Below are 18237 nucleotides of genomic sequence, written 5' to 3'. Positions count from 1 at the left end.
TTGCCGGCGCCATTTTTGTTGTTTTGTACACATTCTCGCGTGATTTGAAAAAGTCGCATATTTTGACAAAGCCTGGCAATTTTCCGCCAGATGGCGTGATTTTTTAGCCTGATGTAGTCCTACTCAATTCTAGTCAGAATATGATGCTCCATAGAGCTGTGATTATGGGGCGTGTTTCGAACGAACCAGGAAAAAAAAAATGCCTCTGCACTCAATTGGATAGACCTACAACCAATAAGAGGAACGGAGAGCGTGACGTATGTTAAGCGACCAAGGGAGCCAGCTGATAAATTAAACTTTTGCCGAATCCCGTAGGAAGGACGCCAAAAACATCTTTCTTTTCAACAAATGCCTTGATCGCGTTTCTCTGTTCCTCCTTTAAAATTAATTTGCTGTCGATATCTTCTAGAACAGACCTAATAGCAGAATCTACACACCTCAACTCTCCAGTGGCAGCCATTGTTGTTGTCACCCATGCGCGCTTTGGTCACGTGGTTGATTATGTTCCTGTTAATCATCTGTCCATCATCGTATAAAGCCCACCCTAACAATTTGATTGGCCCGCCAGATATTGTGCGAGCATACTCCCGCTACTATTGAGCAATGCCAGACCGAACTTCCCGACCTCAAACCTTGTGGGCGGGACTACGTTCGGACTGGCACCCAGGCTAGTGATTTTTGTCCACCTAGCGGTAATTTAGATGTAGTTACCAACACGACAAACAAGCTAGAAAGCGCTATCATATGGCAGTCTTCTCTACAGTGATGCAGGTCATACATTAAAAAATGTTAATGACATTTTTTTCTCTTAGACATTGGAGAGGTGCATTTAAATGTTATAGAGCTGAACATGTTAAATTGGTGACCTGTTATGTTATTATTATTGTCTTGTTGCTGCATTTATTTTGTCAGGGAAAACTAATCCTGAGTCAGTTAAAAGTCAGGGAATGCTGAAATTATGTAAGACTGTGGAAACTCTGTATAAAATAACTGTATAATGATTCACTAGAAAAGTCACAATTTATTAATAGTATTATCTTGTATAAACATACCGTGACTCTAAAATAAAAGTTTCATTTGTGATATTCACTTCTGATTTATCTTAAGTTTTTAACCTGTCTAGTTTTTTTTTTAGATTTTTAACATTACAATTTATATTTTTCCAAGCACAAAACAGTTTAAAGCAAAGTTTAGTTTGAAAAGAATGTGCAGGAAGGATTGAAAAGCATGTTAACATGGTAATGTAGGCTTGAGTTCATTATCTGATGCATGCAGATACACACCAGGAACCTGTAAACTTAAAAAATACTGAATTACAAAAAACATTTAAAAAACAAACGTATTTCATTGATAAATATACAAAAATGAATATTTGGAACTATATTTATCAAACATTATACTGGGCAAGTAAAAAAATGTTTCTGGGCAAATGGTAAAAATCCTTAACGTCAACCCCTGCAGAGTCTGAATTATTTAATCTCAAATATGACCTTGCTTTAACTTCTAAAGAGCATAATGTTGTGTTTGGTACTTTAACAAATTAAATATGTGAACTTTTTAAAGATTGTGAATTTTTTGAAAGTAAGTCAAGGCTTTTTTTCCCTTTTTTAGCAAAGGGATGTGATTAGTGTAACTCCAGCATTTTTCTGTCAGATGAACTTTGTACGGGATCCACAGTGGAAGCAAATATGAACAAATCTGATCAGACGCTTTTGATAAAAAACAAAATAAGAGATTTTTCTATTAAACTGTTGCACAGGATTATATACTGTACATTCTGCAAAGATCATCCAGAAACAATCAATCATTTATATTGAAAAGTAACAAGAAAATTTTGGAAGTAATGTTAAAACTTTATTAGTCCACCCATCTTCTATCAATTATTCCATGGGGTGGAATAATTGAAACCAATTAATTATTATTATTCATTTAACTTTTTTTTTTCAATCTTCATGTTTACTCATCACCATTTAACTTCACACAAACGTTCTAACCTGTAAACAAACCACTCTTGAGCTGTGTAATTAAAATGTTTTAATCAGTTATGGGTCTTGATTGTTATTTTATTATAGTTTAGTAGCAACCCAAACAATTAAAAATACTCCTTTTTTATAAGAGATTTCTCAACTTGTACAATTCCTAAACTGCTAATATTGGAAACAGCCGACAGAGGCCATGCAGGATGATGCAGATGATAAAATATGAGAGTTAAGTATTCTTCGCCTGAGTAAATGAAGTTTAAATGCCCAAAAAGGAATTACCCCTTAAAAAATAAATGTTTTCCTACAAAACTTCTTACTATTGTTGTAAAAAATAAATAAATAAATAAATATAAACACAATGAAACGTAACTAAAATATCTGAGTGACATCCTGCAGTCTGTCTGGTGTGCACACAACAACAATTGATTGGCTAAGCTGATGTCTTTAGGGGAATTGGTTGAGTGTGCAGCAAAGAAGTTTTATAGTTATGCAAATCTCTTTGACTTTGATTGATTCAGGTTGTCCAGATGAAGCTAACCTATTAAAAGATTACAGGTATGTCTTGAAGACACAAAAACCTTTCTCCTTCTGAATGCAGACAAAACAGAACTTATAGTCTTTGAAAAATAAGCTGATTAGTCAGTCACCTTATTTGGATGGATATAATTGATCTCACGTAATAAAGTAAAAACTCTTGGTGTTATTATTTCTGACCAGGACCTGTCATTTAAATTCCATATCAAAGAGGTTTGTAGAATTTCCTTCTTTCATCTGCAGAATATTGCAAAAATTAGAAATATCCTTTCCAGGGGTGATGCTGAAAAACTAGTCCATAAATGTGTTACTTCAAGGCTGGACTAAAAGCCTTTAGCTGACCCAAAATGCTGCAGCCAGAGTTCTGATGAAAATTAAAAAGAGAGATCATATCTCTAATATCCTGGCTTCTCTTCATCGGCTTCCTGTTAAATCCAGAATAGAATTTAAAATCTTCGTTCTCACATATAAAGCCTTCAATGGCCAAGCTCAATCTTATATCAGAGCTCTAATTGTTCCTTATGTTCCTAACAGAGCACTTCACTCTCAATCTGCAGTTTTACTAGTGGTTCCTAGAATTTCTAAAAATAGAATGGGAGGCAGATCTTTTAGTTATCAGGCTCCTCTCCTGTGGAACCAACTACCAGTTTTAGTCCATGAGGCAGACACCCTGTCTACTTTTAAAATTAGGCTTAAAACGTTCCTTTTTGATAAAGCTCATAGTTAGAGTCGCTCAGGTTATCCTGAGCTATCTCTATAGTTATGCTGCTATAGGCTTAGACTGCAGGAGGACATAGGGACCCCTTTTTATCATTCTGCTTCATTTATCTCTATTCTCCTATTCTGCAGTATTTGTTAGTTCACTCGTTACAGTATGTTAATTCAAACATTACGCTATCACTGCTTTTTCTCATAGTAGCTTAATCTATTCTGGTCTTGTTTGGCCGTGACTTCATCCCGAGGAGAAATATTAGCTATGATGCTGCCATCAACACCTTTGTTTATAGATGAGGAAGCTTGGCCTGTTTTTCAGTGTAGTTCCGTTATCTGACTGTGACTAACTATATGTGCTCTCTTTCACCCTCTGACGTGGGAGCTGGCTCAGAATGAAGTAGTTACTTTTATAGAGGAGACTCAGATGAATACCTGTAGATATCACAAGTGTGTGATTCACAGGGTTAGTCAGCGACAGGCGTGTTATTGTTGCTAAAGAATGCAAGTCTCCTTGTAAAGGTTAAGATTTGCTTCATAAATAAAGTTGGTATGGTATGGTAAGATTTAAAAACCTCCTCTACAGATCTTTTACTAATCTTCAAGCTTTATGAGCTTTATCAAATTTAAGTCAAATCAAAAACATTTATACATACAACTCTTTATCTACTTTACATTGTAAATGTTATCCAGAATGAAACTTTTTGGTCTACAATAACACTACAGGTCACCCCAGAGCAGCACAAAATTAAAAATCCCTTTGGCGATATCATTGGGACACACTACAAATATTAGCAATCACTCTGTGTTTTCTTTGCGCTTTTCTTCCTTTTCCTTTACTACCGTATTTTGTTTCCCAAAGGAAATCTACGCAGCCTTTTGGATCTTGAGAACTATTAAATATATTTGATAGGAAGTCTTACAGTATATAGTATATATTATGTTAACAAACAAAGCTTCAGAAACACACCATCCCCTGAGTGAAGCTTAATGATAAACATATTTTTACTTAATGCATAGGGAACTTGTCAAAATGTGTTGCTAAATTTGTTATAAAAAATCTGTTGCTAAAATGTTAAATTGGATATGTAGTAAGTTTAAGTAATACATATAAATTCCTAGTCATGCCTTTTTTAACCTGTTCTATGCATTTGCAAGTAAAAGCAGGCAGACATTTATGCTCTAGATGTGTAAACCAGGCGGAGAAAGGACATCAGACTCAGCTGGGATTGTGTTTAAATTTGGTTTCACAAAATATTGATTCATGGGAAATTAATCCAAAGGAAACATTTTTAAACTTTTATATGCAAAATGTCTAAAAAATCATTTGTAATTTTTTTCCTCAACAACAATAAGAAATCTGCTGAATAAAAAAAAATATTCACATGATTTAGAATGTCCAAAGAGAACCATTGATTTCACAGTTTTCTCAAATTCTTTAGTTTACAATCTGTTTGTGTGCAGCTTCTGATGATTTTCATTCTTGTAATATAAATCTTGGAATTAAAATCTCCTTAAACCTGAATCCATGCTCTAGATGCATAATCAGTAGACCCCTCCTCCTATACAGTTCCCCATAAACCCAACGGATGCCTTTTGTTGCTTCTGGGACTCCTTGGGGGCGTGGGTACCGACACCAAAAACGAATTGGAGCTGAAAGTAATCACATCATTTCACACAAGAGTCTGTGAAAGATGAAGAGTCTGCAAGAAAGCATGACTGCAAAAGGACTAATTGTGATGGTCCTGGTCACCAGCATCTGTGAAGGGGGTAAAACCAGTAACATCAAGAGGAAATTTAATTTATCAACCATTGCCTGTGCAAAATTAATGCCTTCCTGTCAAATATTCATCCGGCAGCCCTGCTTGGGAAATCCTCAGCATATGACTTCCTGCAGAAAGTGAGAGAAAGGCGTGGACTGGAGTGTTTTCCTGGAGGATGCAGCACAGAAATCAGCGAGGCTGAGGAGCTGATGGACGTCAATGTGGGATTTGTAAGTACATGTACATTTTACTACTACAGCTTACACATCTATCCTTTGAAACTATGTTAAAATAAAAGCAATTTAGTCATATTAAGTCTGCGTAAAGTATTAAAATCTGTAATGGTGTGCAACGCAATTGTAACCATAATAACCACAATTTTCATCAATGAGTGAGATAGGGATACTTAGAGTTTCATCCAATTCAAGTTTGAATATTTTATCATTAGAAATTAATATTCAAATATTTCAAATCTCAAGGGTTAAATGCATTAAATGTATTCAGATCAGATCAGCGAAGGAAGCTATGCAAGATTTAAACACAAGTGTGAATATTAGTGAGAAGATGCCATTGAGAACTATTAAATATATTTGGTAGGAAGTCTTACAGTATATAGTATATATTATGTTAACAAACAAAGCTTCAGAAGCACACCATCCCCTGAGTGAAGCTTAATGATAAACATATTTTTACTTAATGCATAATCAGGTTATAATCAAAATTTGTTGCTAAATTTGTTATAAAAATATGTTGCTAAAAAGTTAAATTGGATATGTAGTAAGTTTAAGTAATGCATATAAATTCCTAGTCATGCCATTTTTAACCTGTTCTATGCATTTGCAAATAAAAGCAAACCAATGTGCAAACCAGGCAGAGACTGAGCTGGGATTGTGTTTAAAATTGGTTTCACAAAATATTGATTCATGGGAAATTAATCCAAAGGAAACATTTTTAAACTTTGGCATCAGGAGGGTAATGGTAAAAAGTGGGATGTATCCCTGTTTTTTGGAAGCAGGTTTCTGCAGAGTGAGATTCTATCCTTTGAAACCAAACATGGTGAACAAAAAGCAGACCCTGAGAGCAGATCAGAGAGCAGAGAAACAGTCCTCTGTTTAAAAGGGATAAGGTGTAACTCAGTCAACCGTGTCAGTGAGGCGTTTACCATTACCGTGTTCCTACATACCAGGCTCTGCAAAGTCATCTACATTACTCTGTTGCTTAGTGCACCTGCTGCATATATATCAGATGTCTCAACTGAAAGCCTGTGGATAGGGCTGGATATGTTTAAGCAGTGGTTGTGTTTGAAGACTTCCGGCTGGCATTTGCTTTTATGAATGATTTGAATGTAAATCTACAAATATCCTTTTTTGGTGCATTTAATGCTGCATTGGTGGAGCCTATGTGATAGACACAGAGTACTTAGCCGCTAACCTTACACCCTGGGTCTGGTCATTTACCCTCAGTGCAGTCTGCTCCCCTTCCTACTCCTCATAAGTAGTTTCTGCAGAGACAATCTTACTCCCTTCAGACTGCCTCTGGTTGTGGTTTATGTCCTACCACTAACCACTAGGATTCCTTCCTCTTCAGGGCTCACTCCCGGCCTTTGGGAACTCCTTTCAGTGTTACAGGGGGGCTATTATAATATATAATCATATCTAAAAATGTATTTACAGGAGGAAAGCGGCAGCCTCCTGTACAGCGGAGCTGCGACCACTAAAGAAATAAATCAAGTAAGCTTATACGATCTGACTTTGAATAAAAGCTGAAACACAGAAAAAATATTTTTTTTCTTTTTTTTTTTTTTGCAGAAACCTACAGAACTTGCCGGTGAAACTGGATTGGATGAAGGATCTGGAATGTAGCCAGAAAGAAAAGAAGATGATGTTTGTTTCTTAAAAGGCATCTTTGTGCCAAGTTCAACTTTCCTTCAGTCCTATTATAGAAACATAAAAAAATGGTAACTATACATTAGTAAGGTTGGAAATAAGCTGAGACTCAGCTTAAGTCCTATTTTACACCAGAAACAATAAAACAAAAGGAACTGAGAGTGTAGATAAGTTGATGGCACTTTTTTTTCACCCTTTAATGACAGATTCTAACACTCAGTTTAGTTATATATAATTTAGATCTATGTTTTGAGCTCTAAAGATGGGTGTTTGAACAAATTAAGCAAAGATATTATGGCTTGTATTTTTCTTAGCTGAGATATTCTGTGTATATTACCCTGCTAATAACTAAGATCGTATATAATAAACAAGTGAACAATCAAATAAAGTTTTGAAAATCAAATTGTGCCTGAGTTTGTTTATTTCTCCTCTGTAGTATTACACATGTAACGGCATGAGGCCAATCAAACCATGGTCTCACATGCCTTTGTTTCTCTCCCTGTTTATTAACAACTATTTGTTGTCTTATTGAATGTTAATTTATGTTTTCTGTCATTGCACTCAAAGTTTGAGATGAGTACATTTCTTAAGTAAAGCTTAAGTGCAATCGCTATAGTTCCTATATTTATTTATTTATTTTTTTATTACACATATTTTTTCTTTCAGATAATAAAAAACACGAAAACAAAAACAAAAGGCACAGCATAGAAAGCAACACAGTAAGCAAATCTACTGTATCGGCAGGCTGACAACTTATATACAGCATCTCATCATATAGTTACATACTTCAGCAACTTCAGGAAACAAAAAAAGCTGCTGAGAGGCTGAGGTTGGGCCATTCCTTGTCTGACGCTTCAAAAAAGGAATCTGCAGAGATCAATATGGTGCTGATGTGAACATTATTCACATCAAAGTTATAAAGACATATCCAAAATATAACTTGTCGAAATGTAGATTACAGCGATTTGCATTGTGGTCAACAAAAAATACAACGGCCCACTCACCCACCCTCTGCCAGGGAGACTCCCACAGGTGAGTAATATGCCCGATTACAAAACTCGTCCCAAATCTAATTGATCCATTCCCCTACAAACACACAAACAAAGCAACACATAAAAACAAAACCATAACAGCTATAAACTCAGACAAATGAACATCAGAGAATCTTTTTATTTATGGCTCCAACAACATATTGTAGTGGGAAAAAAGTATTCAAATATTCACTCTAGTTAAATAAACGGAGATTAATGGATTTCACTCAGTCGGCACTTTATTCATATCCTTGCAAAGAGAGAACAGTTCATCATACAGCCCTTATGGCAAAGCAATCAGCCCTGTTCTGCATTAGCAGGGTTCGCTCCCCCTTACTTACAACAACAATAGAAAGTAGTGAAAGTCAAAACAAATTACAAACACTTTGGTTAACACTGACATGTTATGAATAAACCTTGAGAAAAAATCTGGCCTGTTTCGGGAAGAAGAATTGTCTGGTCTACAAACACCCTCATGCAGGCGAGTTGTCCAGCCTTGCAGGTGAAAGAGACCAAGTGAAAACTTTTATAGTGGGTAAATAGGATAAATTAATATATGAAATAAGAGAAATCGAAATTTTCTGACAGCAATATACATTTGATCCATTTTGTCTTCATGACCTTTCAATCTTCACACGCTTGAAGATATTTTCCCGTTTTTTAAATAAGTGCAACTTAACATTGAGACAATACCTCAATCTTTCTAAAGTTACATCTTCAGATATCAGAGCTTTCCCGATCTGAACGGAAGGGGCATCACAACCAACTCATTTGGTTAATATAGCCTTCTTATCCAACATCAGGAGAAACTGAACAGTCACACTGTGAACTTACAGGGGTTCAGGTATAAGTTCCAGCCAAGGGTGTACCTTTGTAATGAAAGTTGGTGGGGACACTAAGGGTGGTGGTTGATGGACCTACAGTTACTCGACACAAACGCTTTCAATAGGATTTGAGCTCAATTTTTCCAAAACTTAGCTCAAACATATATTTATTTAATGCTTTCCTATTATTGAGAACACAAAGAGCCAAAATACACTGATATTTATATTTATGGGTACTTAGACATTAATGTGTATTAAAAAAAAGGACGAGTAACAGCCAATTCCGATTCCAACAGCAACATATCATGCCTCCCCAGTTTCATTCAACCATGCATCCAGAAAAATGTAAATCGGTTGATAGATGTTTTTCATTTCAGCTACATCAGCGATTATCCTCTTTCAAAAGCAACAAAATCAAATTTAGAAATTTGTCCCACATATTGTTGAGAGCCAAAGTCTACCCTATCTATCTATCTATCTATCTATCTATCTATCTATCTATCTATCTATCTATCTATCTATCTATCTATCTATCTATCTATCTATCTATCTATCTATCTATCTATCTATCTATCTATCTGTCTGTCTGTCTGTCTGTCTGTCTGTCTGTCTGTCTGTCTGTCTGTCTGTCTGTCTGTCTGTCTGTCTGTCTGTCTGTCCATCCGTCTATCTAGTGCCTTTAGTTAAGTAAGGTTTTGGAGAAAGAACGATAGGATGTGTAAACATTGTGTAGGATGTTGAATTGCATTTCTTTGTTTCTATTACAGATTGTTTTTAAGATGGCAAAGCTAATAACTAAACTAATTTACTATTTACGTATTATTTACAATGTAGTGTTAGAAAGACAGTAGGTTTTTGTTTCAATCACATGCTGATCACGAGTTAGTGGTTCTTTATCATCGCATTTATCCCCCCCCCCCCCCCCCCCCCCCCCCCATAGAAGATAGCATTTTAAGAAATAAACATGTTTCAATCAATGTTGTTTTTATTTAAGTTTGCGTTATATTTAAGGATTTGTTATCTTCACTTACTGTGACATTTAGGTACGCAGCCTCGATAGGAAACTACTGTGTTCGCTTTTTAAATCTCAGTCTGGGCTTATAAAGTTGCTTTTAGAAGAGTAAAACAGAGTTTTTGCAATCTAAAAACAATATATATATTTTAATAAACGTATTTTACGCAATTGTTTGTACAGTTGGTCTGAAAGCTATACAAACAAATATTTTTGCATTCATTTTCACGATGTAAATTTTACAATTGTCTTTTTTTCTACAGATTATTAGCTATAAGTGAAATATATATATATCTAGTAAAATAAAATCAATATCAATTTTTTACGTGTTTAATTATCCTCATTTATTTATTTTGAAACTACCCTAAAACTCTTATTTCCGACTGCTCCTGAAGTCAGCACATGTAACGACAGCGCTAGCTGATACAGCGTCTGGGCTAATCTTTGCAAACCAGAAACTATAGCGGCGGAGTCATTTAAAAAGGAAACCCTTTCAAGATGTAAGTCTTTTATGGATCTATACAAGTTTTAAACATTTTATATGTATGAAAGCTACTTTTTTACGGCGTGGAATGGTGATACACGCCATAGCAAAACAACGCCCAAAACTTTGCTATATTAGCTTGCAACAAGTGCTAACATTTAAGCTAAGCTAACTTGAACTTTTTAGCTTTGCCACCGTTAGACAACAGTGTCATATTGTTGTTTGGCGCTTAGGCAGCCTAAAAAACCCTACTTTGGAAGTTTGTATAACTTCGTCCCCCTTTTAAAAATAAAGAGTTAGTTAAAACGAGGTTAAACCGCCGTTCTAGCTAAACCAGCTACTCCCTGTTCACAACTTAGTGCAACATTTTTAAAACAGTTGTCCCCACGGACTTGTTGATTTTGTTACTTTTTCAATGTTTGGTAATGTTTGCTCTTTAATAGGGCGTAACTTTAGCTTTGATGAAGGCCGGATACTGAAAGTATGTTTGATTTATGTAAGGATATATTTAGATATTTCGTTAGCAACATTTTTATAAATGGGTTATTCAGAATGGCTAATTCCTGTGTATGATTAATTTGTCTTTGACTCTTTTACTTAACATTTAATTGATAAGCAATTGAAGTTGATAGTTTTTACCAGAGATTACCAATAAATCGCAGATTTCCTTTAATCTGCAGTGGTCAAATGATGACAAGTCAGTCAGTAGTTTTGTTTACTTCTCAATTATACTAATTTTTTTCAGTATTTTTATGCAATTTTTGGTTTTTAAATGCACAACTGAACTTCTGTGCACTGGTGGTTTGATATTTATAATAAAGTAGAAAATCCCTTTATTGTCCCACAGTAAAAATGGGACAATAATCTGTTGGGATAAAAACAATAGGAAAATAGAATTAGAGTTAGAGTAGGCAAATGTGACTTAAAATGTAAAAAAAAAGGGCATTCTGATAATTTTTTTATTTTTAAACATAATTGGATGTTAAATATCAAATACACTTACTATAAAGTTCAGTTGCATATTGTGTAATCTTTAAATGTCACTGTGGAAAATGTTTAAAGGTATTCAGAAGTAGTTCATATCAAATTTATTTTCAGTGTAAACCGGGGGAGAACAGCATTTTTTAACGTCTTATCCATGGAGTCCCATAATGCTGTTATCTGAAAAGCTTTTCCATTGCATCACCGGCATTTCATACTTGTTAAAGTTTTAAAGTGGATGGCTGCTCACACTTCATGTTTATATTTATACTCTCAAGCTCCAGGACACAGGGCATTTTTTTTGTCCTTGACACATATCTCCAGAATATATTTATTAATTGTCTAGAAAGATTTGGGTTGAGGAGTAAATTTCTTGTTGCAGATTCACTTTTTCTTTTTAAAGGGAACTTACTGGTATGCATTTGTAGCTTAAGCTAAACCCTTATGATTTATTGTCTTACTGAAAATCATTACTGAAATATTTTCTAAAATAATCAAGGAGTTTTTTTCTCTACTCCCAGTTTTTGTCAGGCTGTTGCTCAAACTTTCCAGAACTTTCCGTTCCTGTTGCTTTTTTTAGATAAAGGTGATTGATTATCAGACAATGTTGAGAAAATAAAGTGTAGCGCATAATAATAACCTCCTTGCTTGGTGCTATATGATAAAGCAGATACTAATTGTTATTTAGATAGCTTGATAACCTTAGACTAACTTTAGTTTTGCTTGCTAAAGAAATATATTTGTTTAATTAGAACCCAGATCGCTAATTTACAATATAAATGATGCCATGGACAATTGAATAAGGTTGAATGTATAGGCATAAACTTGTTCAAACATGATTTGAAGAACAATAAAGTGTTTGTAGCAGGTTTCGGGAGGTGTCATGTGGTTAGGGCGCATAAAGGGAGAATATGGCATAAATAAAGGATTGGATTTACATGCTTATCCCTTTCCTTGGCTTTGTTCATCCTTCCAACCCTGATAGCATGGGTACTTTTCACTGCGTTGTACAAGAGCATCAACAATTAAAATAACGATGGTGGATTTCAGCTTCACGCTGGTACATCCAAGTTGTACTTTTTTATTGCGGTGAAGTTTCATACACAAGAAACAGAATTGAGATGGAGAACTGAGAAGGATAACTGAAATTAGGTCCCACCTTTCCTTCAATTTTTTTCAGGTTGGGCATCATTGTCAACTTCTGTATTTCAGAACATATTTGCCTGCATCTACAATTTCTAATATAAGAAAGATGATAGAAACACTATTTTTTATCCGCTTCTGCTTATGTAACTATCATCTTGTCTCGTTGCGTCTTGTCGTCTTCAGGCCAGGGCAGCAGAGAGACATGCTCTCTTCAGTTTGTCCTGGGTTGTCCTCTAGACCTCCTTCCTGTGGGACATGCCTGGAAAACCTTCTCAGCGAGGCGTTCAGGGGAAAGTCTGAAAAAGATGTCCCAGGCAGCTGACTCCCTTTTATGTGGATGGAGAGCAGCTTTACTCAAGCCCCTCCCAAATGAGCTCCTCACCCTATCTCTAAGGGAGTGCCAAGCCACCCTGTGGAGAAACCTCATTTTTTCAACTCCGCTATCTCTGCCATGTCTGTCTCGCCTACTGTTTACGCGAGTGTGTGTGTGTGCAAGCGGAAGGGGGTAGTAGGGCTAAAGGAAGCAAGGTAGGAGGACAAAATAGGTTTAGCACCACCGCAGCACGGAAGTCCGAATTACATCTAGGAGCAAATGGATAAAAATAGACCCGGAGGAAAAAAAACATGAATTCATACTCTTCTAGACGTGACGCTTCATCAGATCGTCGGCTGTTGGATCATTGCATCGCTATAAAACGATTATTATTTACTCTCCTAATGGCGGTGTAGGCGCAGCATACAAAACTGGTCCCGAAGGCTACTTTTACACAGCAAGTGATCCAATTCTAACTTTTTTTCCCCAAACGCGACCTGTATCTGATCTTTTCATGACAGTCTGAACAATGATCTGACTTTTTTCCCCAATGTGATCCAGGCCACTTGTCCTCAATCCAGTGCGTATCTGATCTTTTCAAATGAAACCTGTGTGTGAACGTCATTGTGTCCTCTGCTGCGCAAGCAGGACACTAGAGTTGTGTGATTGCAGTGCACACAGGAGATCACATACATGTCACATATATTTGGAAATTTAAAGAACCTCTATTAATTTTGCTAGTGATATTTTTAAATGAAACCCAAATCTGGGGTAAAAACTGCGCTTTTAACAGTTGAACTAGAGCAAAAGTCAAAACGCAGTACTTCTGGTGTTGTTGTTCTGTTACATAACAAAGGCTGTCGAAATAGTAAAGCCTTCTGTTGTATTTTGCAGTCATAAAACACCCAGGATATAAAACTTTACTTTGCTGGCAATCTTGGTTAAACATTAATTCTTATGTTAAAATACACTTTGAACTGAAGTGATATGTCTTTTACATGATTATCCTCAGTTTTCTCCCTATTTTGGTTTTAAATTTGATTCATCAAAGATAATAGTAGAAAGGAAAACATATAGTTGTGATATTAATAATAAATATTCTGGTCCAAGTCTTGCTTACCATAGATGCAACTTTTTGGTTTAGTTTTTTGTTGAAATAATAGTTTTACACAAAGCTGTGGAAATCCTGTGCATCTACTATTAACAAACCAGCTGGTTAGATACACATTTGTAAACATAACCTATCTCACCAATACTTCTTAGACCCACCAACTGCCACTTGTAACCAGGTAATCCATTGGAAATTATAACATAAAAATTGCAGTAAAGATGTCAACAAATATCAGAGGTCACGGATTAACGGACCGCAGTCTGGATCCGGACCCACCTGCTGGCTAATCCAGACCCAACCCATCCAAATTGTAGCTGACCGCTAACAGTGCCGCAGACAGGAGGCCGGCTTGTTTTGTTTTTATGACTGAAATTGCGGAAAACAACTTGTGAAGTTTGACCAGCTAGAAGAGCGAGGTGCGCGAGAACGCTGGGACCCTTTTTCCCCCTGGATCTCCGCTCTTTTTGGCCCTCATGTCCCTCCGTTGTCGGACAAACTCGCCCCCACTTCCTCTCGGCCGTATCTAGACCCACAGTGTATAGCGCAGACCATATTTAGCATAAATCAAAAATGTCTGTGTCAAGCTCACTGCGACACACTGCTGTAAAAGTATAACCAGGAAGCGAGGTAGGAGGGCAAAATAGGTTTAGCGCCACCGCAGCACTGGAGGGAGAATTACACCCAGGAGCAAATGGATAAAAATAGACCAGAGGAAGAAAAAAACATGAATCGATACTCTTGCGATACTCGTTTCATCGTTTTTTTATTTAAAAATTGAATGTATAACATGGGTGCATAAATAACCTCCTTTTATTTCAGTTTTAAGTTCTGTTTTAAGTAACAGATTATAATTAAAAATGTCTCCGGACCTTTACTGGTTGATGATGATCTTTACTCGGACCCTGCTGATTTTTTTATTGGTTACCCCTGATATGGAGCATGTTGCTGCATGAAAAGGTACCAACAGGTCCCAGAATAGATCTGCATTGTAGTTAAATCAAACACATCTCCATTCTCAGTGGTGGATGCCTCATGTTCATTGATACAATACGTCCAACTCAGTTATTATGCTATATTTTGTATTTACTATATAATTTTGATATTATTCCATGTTTTTTAGTTCTCTTGTATATTTTCCGTAGACCTGCAGTAGTCTTGTGTATGTATTGGCTCAGGTTTCAGGGTTGTTGATAAAGAGACCGCTCTGATTTATGTAAGGCACAATATGCTCCATGCTACACGTGGGAAGGTATCAGTATTACCCTTATGGATGGTTATATGGTGGTCTTTAAACCTACGACCCAAATTATGACTAGAACAAACAAAATGGATTGATTTGGTTTGTTTGAGGGATTTATATTGACTCTAACCACATGTCTTTAGCAGCATTAACAACTTAGGAAAGATAAACCAAGTCTTTATCTCAACTTTAGCTGCTTTGGTTCCTGTAGCACTGAGAATCTGCTGTCTTTTGAGCTTTAAACTTAATCCTAAGCAGGACTTCAAATCCACCCAGATTTTGTTCTAGATGCCTGGCTGTGAAAATTAATTTTGATAAATTGCTGGATTATTTGTTTAAAGAAGGAGCGAGCCATCTCTAAATAGGGTTGTCTGTCAGCACTGGTGAGATATGGAAAAAACTGTTAACCCTTAGCTGGACCACCAGGCTTACCACAGCCTTTTTATTGACATGTTTTAATCAATTCATCAGGTCAGCCCCTGGTCCAGAAGGTTCTGCTACAGCGTCGAGCAACAAGCGCTTGCAGCAGACGCAGGCTCAAGTGGATGAGGTAAGTTATAGTTTGGTTCCTCACACATTGAAGAATCAAAAAGGGACTTATTTGTTAAAAAACTTACTTATCACTGTTTCTCCGCTTGCTGCTTTTTGAACCAAAAGGCTGAAATTAGGCTTTTTAGGTAAAGCTTCCTATTTCTTTCTAGTTCAAAGCAAATATTGAATATAAACTCAGCCTTGATGAATGGTGTCACCTAGCGACCAACCACCAGCCCCTCCCCTTTCCCCTGGTGATTCTGTTGCAGAAACTTGCATAACCCTTGGCATCAGTGCTTTGCTTAACCACCCTGAATCTGTTTTTTTCCGTAACGTTCTACCTCTGCGTTACTGTTCTCGGGACCAAAGACCTTCAGGGAATCGGCTTCTATTCACATAAGGTCATCAGGTAGAGGAGTAGCTTGTTAATACTCTTCCTTAGTGTTTCTCATTTCTCCCACCTCCCACCCGGACCTTTAACCTCCGTCTGCCACACAGAGCTTCCAATTGGTTCTTAGAGGTTTATATAATCTCCATCTCTGCCCTTATGTAAGGCCTGCATGAGCTTATTCACTCCTCTACCGTGCAGCTCAGCTGTGGGAGGTGGGGCAGTAGTGAGCTTTGTGGATCAGTGGAACATGTGGGTTACGTGCAGTGTGTGACTTGGTGTGCGCATACAGATGTTTGTTTGACTTTTAGTGAACTCGCAGTAAGATCAGCTTTGTGTGACGTACCTTTACATGCAAGATGGGATATGTCTTGATTGTTGTTTGTTAGGCTGCATTGCCACAGGATGTTTAACTAGCTTAGTTATATCATAATTTTTACTTTAACACACGTGCACATTCCTAAACATCTTCTTTTGTTGTTTCCTTTTATCAATGATAAAGATTAACGTCTCCAAATATCAGATGGTGTGTTATAGAAACACCAGAATTTCCCCATTGTGAGACATTAAAAGGGATTTTCTATTCTCTATATCCACATAAAGATTATACATATGTTTATTTATTTATTTTTTGTTGTGCAGGTAGTGGATATTATGCGTGTTAATGTGGACAAAGTACTGGAACGTGATCAGAAATTGTCTGAACTGGATGATAGAGCAGATGCACTGCAAGCTGGAGCTTCCCAGTTTGAGACCAGTGCGGCCAAACTGAAACGGAAGTTCTGGTGGAAGAACTGCAAGGTAGGCTACCGGTCTAAAATTTAATTCAGCAACTGTAGAATTTTAATAAGACTTATTTAACCACATTAAAATGAATGTTTTAAATAAAGGTTTTCTCATTTTGTTTTTATTTTGTGTCAATATTTTGTCACCTTTTTCTTTCAGATGTGGGCTATCTTGATAGCTGTTTTAGTGATCATCGTCATCATCATTATTAGTGAGTATAAAGACAAAGAACTTGTGAACACGGTTGTGTAAAGTTTCAAACGCTTTCAAGCTAATTTAAGCTATAAAAGCATTTAAGAAGTACCTCATTAAGGCTTTTATACCGTTGCTATTTCTTTGCTCAGGTTACAACTAAATTATGTTTTATGCAAAAGGAAAAGTAGAATAGAAATAGGATTTTATATCAGTTTTCAAGGAAGACCTTATATTTTGATCACATAATTATTAAAGAGAGCCCAGCTGTGCAAAATATAAGTTCGCTATAGATACTATTAAAAACTTTCTCCTTCTTGAATACAACAAGCAAACTGAAACTAAATTTTAACCCAAGAATATCTTAAAAAGAAAAATAACACGTTGGTGGCTTCATCATGCTGTGGGTATTCTAGTCTTTTGCCAATTGGAAAGATGGGGGTTAGAGTTGATTGGAATATGGATGGAGCCAAACCAGTGAAGACTTGAGGCAGGGTCAGGAGTCTACTTCCCACTCCTCTCTACAACATAGTGGCTTGGATATACGGCCAGGAGAAATATGGCTTTAAAAATGTAATCTTTGAGATTTTCCCAATTTACATATTTCCCCCTCCTTTGACAAAGCAGACATTACTTTCCAATCTTTTATCAGCTATGAATACATGTCTAATAAACAAAATATTAACTGATGTTATGCTGACCTATGGAAGCCCAAGATGTGCTTTGGTGCAGAAAAAAATCTTGATTTAAACAAAAAATCGTGGATCATTCTAAAACATAATTAGTCCTCTTGGACCTAAAACAGGTTTTATTTTTGAATTCTACATTCAACTTTTATATTCACCATCTTCAAATGTGGGTATGGTAGAGTTTTAAGCTAACTTGCAGTGTTCATTTCCCACCACATCGTCCATATCTGATGTGTAGTTAAACATTAAAATGATCAGAGATGCTCTTCATTTGGTGTGCCTTTCAGCTATTACCCTATTTACACTACCCTTGAAAAACCGCGCCGAGACCGGTCCGAGCTCAGTAACTGAGATAACTTATCGTGTGTAAATGGAAAGCAAACTGAACTGAACCGAGCTAGACACAACCGAACCGCGCTAACTGCAGTCCAGTTCCAGAGGTGGGCTCGGCTCGGTTTTTCCCTGGCTCGGTTCTCTGATAACAAGAGCGCATGAGCAGAACGCGTCATCTCCGTCTGGCTGCACATCCCGATTCACACTCCATTCCAGTAGTTGGCGGTAATGCGCCTCCAGAAGTTGTTTGCCAACCAACAAAAAACAGAAGAAGAAGAACAACTAAGTTATGCTGACTTT

General features: G+C 36.6%; 1 protein-coding gene across 1 annotated transcript; it reads left to right on the top strand.

The window, feature by feature from the left end:
• Window positions 1-10128: 10128 nt before the first annotated feature.
• On the top strand, window positions 10129-17030 carry vamp3 (vesicle-associated membrane protein 3 (cellubrevin)). Its single transcript, XM_038298041.1, has 4 exons — window positions 10129-10243; window positions 15490-15568; window positions 16580-16738; window positions 16883-17030. Coding segments are annotated over exons 1-4 (333 nt in total). The 5' UTR covers window positions 10129-10241; the 3' UTR covers window positions 16976-17030.
• Window positions 17031-18237: the final 1207 nt, after the last annotated feature.

The sequence above is a fragment of the Cyprinodon tularosa genome, unplaced genomic scaffold (assembly GCF_016077235.1).
Source record: "Cyprinodon tularosa strain WSP-4 unplaced genomic scaffold, ASM1607723v1 ctg40, whole genome shotgun sequence".
In the NCBI taxonomy this organism is placed as follows: Eukaryota; Metazoa; Chordata; class Actinopteri; order Cyprinodontiformes; family Cyprinodontidae; genus Cyprinodon; species Cyprinodon tularosa.
The sequence above is the reverse complement of the archived record's forward strand: the minus strand, read 5'-3'. Positions and strand labels throughout refer to the sequence as shown.

What these genes read in the sequence shown, in the direction of transcription:
- vamp3 (XM_038298041.1), top strand. An exon ending in CGCAGGCTCAAGTGGATGAG is followed by an intron (nt 15,569 to 16,579) that starts GTAAGTTATAGT and finishes TTTGTTGTGCAG; the next exon opens with GTAGTGGATATTATGCGTGT. An exon ending in TCTGGTGGAAGAACTGCAAG is followed by an intron (nt 16,739 to 16,882) that starts GTAGGCTACCGG and finishes TTTTTCTTTCAG; the next exon opens with ATGTGGGCTATCTTGATAGC.